At 36.9% G+C, this 10,105-nt stretch overlaps 1 protein-coding gene across 11 annotated transcripts in view; it reads left to right on the top strand.

Annotated features, from left to right (window-relative positions):
- The first annotated feature begins 1,560 nt into the window (after positions 1-1,560).
- LOC117411034 (importin subunit alpha-6) overlaps positions 1,561-10,105 on the top strand; it is a 41,951-nt gene continuing 33,406 nt past the window's right edge. For 4 of the 11 annotated variants that reach the window (XR_004545762.3, XR_004545761.3, XM_034018051.3 and 1 more), the window contains exons 1-6: positions 1,735-1,952; positions 2,248-2,390; positions 7,638-7,739; positions 7,861-7,960; positions 8,268-8,362; positions 8,715-8,846. Coding sequence is in view for 9 of the 11 variants with exons in the window: in XM_034018051.3 (XP_033873942.2) it covers positions 1,841-1,952; positions 2,248-2,390; positions 7,638-7,739; positions 7,861-7,960; positions 8,268-8,362; positions 8,715-8,846 (684 nt within the window). In the remaining 2 variants the exon portion in view is untranslated. The other 7 variants (XM_059025609.1, XM_059025608.1, XM_034018053.3 and 4 more) reach the window with 6 other exon arrangements.

Below are 10,105 nucleotides of genomic sequence, written 5' to 3'. Positions count from 1 at the left end.
GTTATCTGCTCCGTTATTGAATCATATTTTGTCATATACTTGTACTTTCTAGAACCGAAGTGATTGTATTTTATCTTGCTCTTAATTACTTGTACTGTGATTCTTGAAATGTATTTTTGTTTACGACTGTAAGTCGCCGGATAAGGGCATCTGCTAAGAAATAAATACATAAATAAATACATAAATAAATAAATAAATAAATAAATAAATAAATAAATAAATAATAATAATAATAATAATAATAATAATAATAATAATAATAATAATAATAATAATAATAACTTATTTTACCAAACAGTGAGACATTCAAGCACATTGTTTAGTTCTTTTGAAAAAACAAATCTAGAAACATGTGTACTGCTACATTAATAAGATTAAAACAGCTTGGCAAACAGTCCTTAGAGGTGAATCGGAAAAAAAATGGGCGTGCTCTATATTGAGGCACAGGAAGGCACAGGAAATAGAACAAATGAAAATCATTACAGAGTATGATTTTAAATTCATCCGTCAGGATCCAGGTCTGCCCAAAGAACCTTTCAAAGACATTATAGTCTGACACAAATATATTTGATAAAGCAGGAATAAATAGTCAAACATATGACTGGGCTATATAGGAATGCTTAATAATAACCTCAAATAATTCACCTGTAGTCATATGCTTTGACTGCATACTGAGGGGATGGAATCAGTCACAGTGATGAATTAAAAAAAAAAAAAAAAAAAAGGATTACTTATACATAAGCTTGAGAAAACCGAGTGCACAAATGTTTCTACCTGGGTACAGGTGTACAGCCTATCCTTTATGACATGAAATACCGGGCATTTAGAACTCGTGTTTGGGTCCAGGGTAGAGGAATACAGACTAAGTCACCTGTAGACATATGTTTTGACTGCATACTTGTAACAGTGTAAACATTTTTTGCAAACAAGTTTAATATCTAGTTTTATACATTAGTAACAGTACTGCTGTAACCGAACAATTGTTGTTTATGAATTTCATAGAAAAAAACGCAAACAAATCGCAGATACACCTCAAACTTGATTAACTGCTTTGTTACATAAAATATGTTTTAAAAATATCTGCCTGACATCAAATCCCTTCTGTTCTGTTCAGAGCGCAGATCCAGTGAGGTTTTTTTTTTTTTTTTTTTTTTTTTTTTTTCCGGGACATCTCCAAAAATTGTGTTCATCACAACTTGCAAATAAAAAAAAAAGACGACTTCAGATTCGAAACAGGGGGCAATTAGCCGTTTGGGCTCGAGTCCTCGATAAACCCGTAATGACATGATGCGGACCAACTTTTCTATTCAATTCAGTCCCGAGCAGTAATTATGGTCATGCATCTTCACCCTTGTTTTTATTACATTTACAGTTAATCGGACTTTTTTGTAGGTCTCACCATGCATAGTCTGTAATTTTCACTGAGGCAACATGAGTCTTGATATTTACTAGTTTGCATCCCATATGGAAATATAGGCTGTAATGTAATGTAATCGTCCATCGGCTTGTGCAGACGCAGCCGTGACGAAATAAGAATCCTGACGACAGGCACAAACGGGCTTCTGGGAATGTTAGTTAACAGCGATTGACAGAGGGGCGCCATATTGCGGTCAGCTGTGTTGTTGGGAGGTGCAGGCAGGGTTTGTGGTCAGAAATAAAAGCTGCGCAGTCACCTAACACAACTACTACAGTGAATGGGTAAACCTTGACGGTATATAATCGGACGTTTTCTTTCTTTTTTTGTTAATTATGTATTTGTCTCACAGCGTGTGTCAGTCGTCTAGCGAATCGAAGGAGAGTGTTTGTTGTTCTTTAATGACAGGCATTAAAAACACAGCTAATGTGTAGCAATGCTTATAGACTAGCCGGCCTGCACGCTGGAGTGAATTTATTTCAACTAAGAGAACGGGTTTGGCATTATTTCAGATCAAAGGCATGTTGTACGGGGCTATGTAAGTAATAATAATTAAATTATATTGTACCCCTAACATGCCAAAGCGCCATATCAAACGTAATGTATTGGTGTAACTTCTGTTTTTGCTTGGTTGCTTAGATTTTTTCCATTTTTTTTTATTAAATACATTAGCTAAATATTTACAGTACAATAGTGACAGCAATCCAGTTTACCTTTACTGACAATGGTGATGTAAAAAAAAAAAATACAACGTTAACAAGTAGTTTTAGTTTAGTTAAGAATGCTGGTGACAGACCACAGACTTCTGTTTTCTAAAAACATATTTGTTGCAGTTGCAGGCGCAACCATGGCAAGCCCAATAAAAGATAACTATAGAATGAAGAGCTACAAAAACAACGCGCTGAATCCTCAGGAAATGCGCAGACGAAGAGAAGAAGAAGGGATTCAGCTTCGGAAACAAAAGCGAGAAGAGCAGGTAAGTGATCTTGGTTTAGTGTGCTGCGGCTTCCTTACTGCTCGAGTCACTGATGTGACTTATTGCTACCAACTACTGGTCATAAAACCAAACACAGATATTTTTTTATTTCTAAATTGAGTTGTATGTCCCTGTTTTTGTGATATTTGCTTTGTGGTAATATGTTTTAAAAAGTCTAAATAAACAAGACTTGTCAAGCCTTCCTGCCTCAATTTCCCCATCATTCCTGGAATATATTTTGTACAATTACAAAAATAATGTTCAATGGATTCTGTTGTTTTGCTCTGGTCACAATCTCCACTGTTTTGTTTGCCTATTATATAAATGGCACAATGTCCTATTCTAATTCTACTCAAAATTATTTCCTCACTTCCTATTTTTACACCTACTGTGTACCTTCTTGTCAACCACTGGACAAATGCTAAAACAATGTCTGCCTTTTTCATCACTATTCCACTGTTCTTGCCAATTTATTAACCTTCCTCTTAGCAATACTGTGTACCTCTGTCCTACCCAATGACATGTTCATGTTTATTGTATCCTGTTGTGTTGAATTTTTTGCCATAAAATCTGCTCTTTCATTTCCCCTTATTCCAATATGTGCAGGAATCCAAATAAAACTCACACCAATTCCTTTATAAAATAACTCGTACAGATTTCTGATTTCCCATACTAAATCCTGTCTAGCTTTAGATACCCCTGATTCAAGTGTCATAATAGAAGTCAGGAGTCTGTCTGGTCTGACATCATTCTCAGACTCTCGGGGTCTGAGAATATTATTACTCTGTCTGGTCTGACATCATTTATCCATTCCATAGCTAATAGTATGGCAGTAATTTCTGCAGTAAACACCGATAACACTATGTAACACAATTTTTGTTCCTGGGTAGTAAGTGTTATTTCCTAATTGCTTATGCCTCAAAAGTATAGAAAATGGCTGTTATTCCCCACAAACTTTGCTTTTGTGACCAGGACTGTGATATTTTGAAATTTACCTATTTCCAATGAGAAAACGGGCAAATTTGTGTCTTTTCGTTCACGTAAAGTCAGAAAAAAACAACATATGAATCCAAATTAACATGTATTTATACTAAAGTAATACAAAAATGACTACAAAAGATTTAGAAGTGAGTAGTTTTTCGAGATTTACAATTATACTGTAAATCACTTTCACGAATCAGCCCCCAAATGTAGTCTCCCATCATGTTCTCGTTATACTGTCCTTGGTAGCGGCGTTCAAAGTCCAGTATATCCTGGTGGAAGCACTCGCCTTGCTCCTCCGAGTACGCTCCCATGTTCTCCTTGAATTTAGCAAGGTGAGCATCAAGGATATGGACTTTGAGGGACATCCTACAGCCCATTGTGCCGTAGTTCTTCACCAGAGTCTCAACCAGTTCCACATAGTTTTCGGCCTTGTGAATGCCCAGGAAGCCCTGAACCACTGCGACAAAGCTGTTCCAAGCCGCTTTCTCCTTACGAGTGAGCTTCTTGGGGAATTCATTGCACTCCAGGATCTTCTTTATCTGTGGTCCGACGAAGACACCGGCTTTGACCTTTGCCTCAGACAGCTTAGGGAAGAAGTCTTGAAGGTACTTGAAGGCTGCCGACTCCTTATCTAGAGCTCTGACAAATTGTTTCATAAGGCCCAATTTGATGTGCAGTGGTGGCATCAGCACCTTCCGGGGGTCCACCAGTGGCTCCCACTTGACGTTGTTCCTCCCCACAGAGAACTCGGTCCGCTGTGGCCAGTCCCGCCTGTGGTAGTGCGCCTTGGTGTCCCTGCTGTCCCAAAGGCAAAGATAGCAGGGAAACTTGGTAAAACCGCCTTGGAGACCCATCAGGAATGCCACCATTTTGAAGTCTCCTATGACCTTGATGCCATCTCAGAAAAATGCAGATATGTATCCACTTAGGCAGCTGGAACTAAACTGAACTGGTGGGCTTAAGGCCCCTGTATTTATACTACTATTTATATTACTGGAAAGTTCTAGAAAGTTCTAGAAGTTACTCCAAGTTTACACAGCACTGAATCTATCTGGAATGTACTGGAAAATAGGTAAATTTCAAAATATCACTGTCCTGGTCACAAAAGCAAAGTTTGTGGGGAATAATAGCCATTTTCTATACTTTTGAGCCATAAGCAATTAGGAAATAACACTTACTACCCAGGAACCAAAAAAAAAAAAAAAATTGTTACACGGTGTAATTGATCAGACAACCTTCCTGATTTTCCCACATCAAATGTTGTCCCATGAAAAGCTGATGACACCCTTCCACTATCAATATTCTTTGATATATATATATATATATATATATATATATATATATATCCCTTGTTTTTTTGATATACCCTTCTACTATCCTCTTCGCTGTTTTATCTTCCACCCCTTGTAATGTTTCTCTTAAAATTAATTCTATCTTCAGCTCTAACTGCCTTGGTGGTATAATTGACATACATTTATCATTCATTATTTTAATTTAATTTATTTTAAACTGCTGTACTATTTCTGTAATCCTTCTACCATATGTATTGAATTGCTTATCCCGAGTATAACATTCCCAACACTCATTCAGTACTTGCTTAGTTGGCTTGTTAACCTGCATTCTTAGATATATCCAATAATTTATTTCCAATCTCAGTCTCCTCTGATTTAATGGCCACTCACCAGTTTCCACTTGTAATGCATTAATTGGAGATGTTTTAAAAGCACCTGTACATATCCTCAATGCCTGATATTGAATCCAATCAATTTTCTTTACCAAGGATTGTTTCGCCTTTCCATATGCTTGACACCCATAAACAATTACTGACCGTATTAATGTTATATAAAAATGTACCTTCATCTGCCCCCCAATGTTGTCCAGAAATACATGTCATTAAATTCAGCCGTACTTTACACTTCTTTTATCATATTATCTATATGCTGTTTCCATGTCAGCCTACTATCAAACCATATTCCTAAAAGTTTAAACTCGGATACCCTTTTGATAGGTTCGTTATATAAACATTTTTTTCCTCATCTGAAATATTTTTTAAAGACAAAAAAAGGTTTCTGTTTTGGATACTGAAATTTTAAAACCCTCTCTCTTTGCCCACATCTCTGCCTCATCCATTGCCATTTGCATCTTTCCTATGATATATTTTATGTTCCTACCAGATTTCCATAATGCCCCATCATCAGCAAATAATGACACGTTAACATTACATTTTTTTGGCAAATCATTTATTATTATATTAAATAAAACTGGACTAACAACACTCCCCTGTGGAGTACCATTTACCACCTTATACACCCTTGAATATTCAGTACCCACTCTGACTTGCATAGTCCTTAACGATAAAAAATCTCATACCCACCAAAACATCTTTCCTTGTATCCCCCTATTATGCATTTTAAATAACAAAACTTTCCACAACATAGCATACGCTTTTTCCAAATCAATAAAGACCGCTATTAAAGTCTCTTTATTACTAAAAGCTTTCTTAATATCTGACTCCAATCTTATTACTTGATCTATAGTACTTCTGTTTTTCCTAAAACCACTCTGTACTTCAGATAATATATTTTTTTCTAAAAAGAAGTTTAACCTTCTGTTTATCACTCTCCATTATTTTACACATGTTGGATGTCAAAGCAGTCGGTCTATATGGTAGTGGTGAAGAAAGGGTGCTGCAGCTTTAGGAAGAATTGACGTTTGTGTCCCAAGTGTGCTCCATGCGGCACACCCGTTTTCAAAGATGCTCATTGTGGAGTAGGTAGCAGTTGGCTGGTTTCACAGAACCCTGTTAGCACTAATCTTGGACTACCATACCTAAAGTAAAATTAGGTCAGCAGTGCACAACTGTGGCCCTTAATATTCTCTGCAGTCCAGGTATTTTTTTTTATTCCAAGCAGGTCCTAAATTAGTTTATTGACCCAGCTAAGGATCAGTTAACTCAAGTAGAACCCGATTGGTAGATTGATATAGTCGTGCACCGCTGTATTAGGTTGTCCAAGATTTGTATTAACTGTTAATGCAGACGTTTAATTCCTTAAATGAAGGGGGTCCCGAGTGGCACATCCAGTTAAGGCGCTCCACGTGGAGTGCAGGATGGGCCCTGTAGTCCAGGGTGTCCTCGGCTCACCGCGCACCAGTGACCCCTGTAGTCTGGCTGTGTTGTCCTCCAACGCTTTAGCTCTGGGTGGCTGCATGGTGAGTCTGCAGTATGTAAAAAAGCGGTCGGCTGACAGCACACACTTCGGAGGACAGCGTGTGCTCGTCTTTGCCGCTCCCGAGTCAGCGCAGGGGTGGTAGCGGTGGGCTGAGCCTAAAAAGTGCAAGTGCAGTTTAAGGTATTGAATCGTATTTTGTCATATACTTGTACTTGCTAGAACCGAAGTGATTGTATTTTATCTTGCTCTTAATTGTATTAATACTTGTACTGTGATTCTTGAAATGTATTTTTGTTTACGACTGTAAGTCGCCCTGGATAAGGGCGACTGCTAAGAAATAAATAATAATAATAATAATGATGTTGCCAGAATGCTGCAACAGTCTCTTTTTTTTTTAAAGCAAGGGTTCCATTAGGGCAATACAGTTGTTCCAAGGTCAGCATTGGTGGCTGTCGGATGGATTAACAGCTTTTATACCAATCTGACCATGTGTGTGTTGGTGGTGCCATCTATGGAATGTCACCTTGCATGTTGCCCTTCTACGTAGTTCAGCAAGTTATGCATTCATGTGATCAGTACACTGATTTATATTGAGTGTGTCATGCTACAGTGGCTTGCATTACCTTTTTTTCTTTTCTTCCAATTGTCTTGGGACATTGATTTGTAAACTCTGTTCAGCTAAGAAGATTTTGAATGAGACTCTTGTACTATGTCTCGTACTATTTCAAAATATCAAATTCTACCCTGTACCTGCTGCATTCATTTTGCTTGTTGTACATATTTTTCTTAAAGGTAGATTGGGTACAGTACCTTTTTGTGTCATCTTCATCTAAAATGATTTTCTGCTGCCCATGTTTTTTTTTTTTTTTTGGTCTTTCCGAACCAAGGACTTGGATAAAAAATCAGAATCCAAGAAGCATAAATGAAGGATATCAAAAGTCAATTGTTAAATAGCTGTATTTTCAGTGCTGTAATTAAATGTAAAATGCTTTAGTTGATTTAACTAAACAGTAATAAAGAATGAAATGGCAATATACCAAAGTTGTTAGATTTGCCTGCCTTTCTAAGTACTTTTCTTCCCTCTTGTTTTCAGTTGTTTAAGAGGAGAAATGTCTCGCTGCCTACTAATGAAGAATCCATGTTAGAATGCCCAATACAGGATCCTGACATAAGCTCCACAGTGCCACATGCAGCAGTAAGCTTTTAATATATAAATGTTTGTAAAATGTATAGGGCACTACACTACCATGCATTTTAATTGTATCAGTGTTTACATATTTTAAATCTTCAAGTAATGGTGATTTAACACATTTCAGGAAGGAGTAATAACTCCCGATATGGTTCAGATGATTTTCTCTGATGATCCTGATCAGCAGCTTGTGGCAACACAAAAGTTTAGAAAATTACTCTCCAAAGGTAAGGCATATTTGATCACTAATATTGAACTTCTGTGTTGCTGTTGGCTTTCCTCTGCTGTATTATAATCAAGCACTGTGTCTGACTGGGTTAGCATATGAAAACAAAACTACATTTTCGCTGGAAAATAAAAAATATTTTCAAGTATAAATCCATGTGACTATTTGCTCGATTTTATGTGGTGCAGATAAAATTGTTGAATCAATGTTGCAGGCCTTTCATCTTCATCTTGCAGTCATCTGTAAACATACAGTACGTCAAATGTATTGGGTGTGGCTAAATATTATTTTGCATTTTATTTACACAGAACCTTATCCACCTATAGATGAAGTAATACTTACACAAGGAGTTGTAAACAGATTTGTAGAGTTTCTCAAAAGAAGTGAGAATTGCACACTGCAGGTATGGTGTCTTGGTAGTACTACTATTGTTTGGATGTAATAGATATTATTTGGCCTAGCGCTGTTAAAGCCAAAAATGGGTTTGTCAGGTGTAATTTCAGTTGTAACAAAAATACTAAGATCTGACAATATTTTAAGAATATTTGCAGGCTATAACTAAACAACTAAAGCTAATAATGTAGCTATTGTATAGCTAGTCATTATTGAAAAAAAAAAAAAAAACTACATTAGATGTGCTTTAGATGCATTCAAAGCATGGTGAAACAGTATTTGACAGGGACAGCCTCATTAGTAAAATAACAAATACAGTTCTGTTGATAATGTGTTGTCTCTGTCTCATTTTACATCCGCAGTTTGAAGCAGCATGGGCTTTAACGAATATAGCGTCTGGAACTTTCCTACATACTAAAGTTGTTATCGAAACTGGTGCAGTACCAATATTTATAGAGTTGCTCAATTCAGAATATGAAGATGTACAGGAACAGGTAATTCTAAAAAAAATGTAAAAAGCCTGAAACAGATTTTCTTCCCTGGCTTAAAGACCTCAACAAACTGGTGAAGGACTTTGCAGATTGCCACCCACCACTTAAGGAACCCTTTTCACTGTTTATTACTGTAGATCACTTTCATCATGGCTGCCCATTGTGGTCCCAGTTTACAGTGTCTAGCAGAGCATTCCATTGTCCGTACCTGTTGTAGTTGTAGTCAGAAGTTTACATGCCCCAATGGAAATTTATAATTTCTAGAAATTACTCAAAAACAAATAATTTATAGGAAAAATCTTTTGTAGCAAAAGTTTTTGCTTTTGTGGATGAGGAAAAAAAGTTACAAGAAATATATGTCTACAATTATTTCAGTATTTTTTTTGCAAAACTAATACCCTGCCAAGGAAAATTAAATTAATAGCTAGTTGAGGCACCTTTAGCAATAATAACCTCTTTTAAATGATTAGGATATTTGTCAATGAGCGTTTGGCATGATTCTTTAGTGATTTTTTTGACCATTCTTCAATGCAAAATTGTTCCATCATTCAAATTCCGAGGACTTCTCTTGTGCACAGCCTTCTTCAACTCATACCAAAGATTCTCAATCAGATTTAGATCGGGACTTTGACTACTTTGACTACATTCCAAAACCTTGATTTTATTCTTTTTAACCATTCTGAAGAAGATTTTAATATGTGCATTGGATCGTTGTCGTGTTGGAACGTCCAGTTGCGCTTTAAGCCAAGTTTTCTAGACAGTAGTTCCCAGTTTCAGATGATTTGCCAAAGTCTTTTGGTATGCTATGGAATCCATTTTGCCATGCATTGGAACTACATTTCCTGTGCCAGACAAAAAACAGCCCCATAGAAAGATATTACCATCTCCATGCTTGACAGTAGGTATGGTGTTCTTTTCTTGGTACGCCTCACCAGACATGTTTCATCACTCCACAAAACCTTTTACCAAAACTCCTATCCATCATTCAGTTGCTGTTTTGCAAACTTTAAGCGATTGTCCTTGTGACGTTTTCCTAAGAGTTTTTTTCCATGGCCTGCGGCCATTGAGATCTTCACCATGCAATACTCGACCTATGACTGAAATGGAAACCTCAGTCCCATTTGCAGCCAATTCACTTTCAATATCTTTGGCAGTCAATCTCGGATTGTTATTAACCGTCCTCACAATTCTACTTGTTCTTGGTGAAATAATCTTCTTTCTTCCAGACCGAGGGAGCGTTGTAACAGTACTATGAGTCTTGT

This window comes from Acipenser ruthenus, chromosome 6 (genome assembly GCF_902713425.1).
Source record: "Acipenser ruthenus chromosome 6, fAciRut3.2 maternal haplotype, whole genome shotgun sequence".
Classification (NCBI taxonomy): domain Eukaryota; kingdom Metazoa; phylum Chordata; class Actinopteri; order Acipenseriformes; family Acipenseridae; genus Acipenser; species Acipenser ruthenus.
The sequence above is the reverse complement of the archived record's forward strand: the minus strand, read 5'-3'. Positions and strand labels throughout refer to the sequence as shown.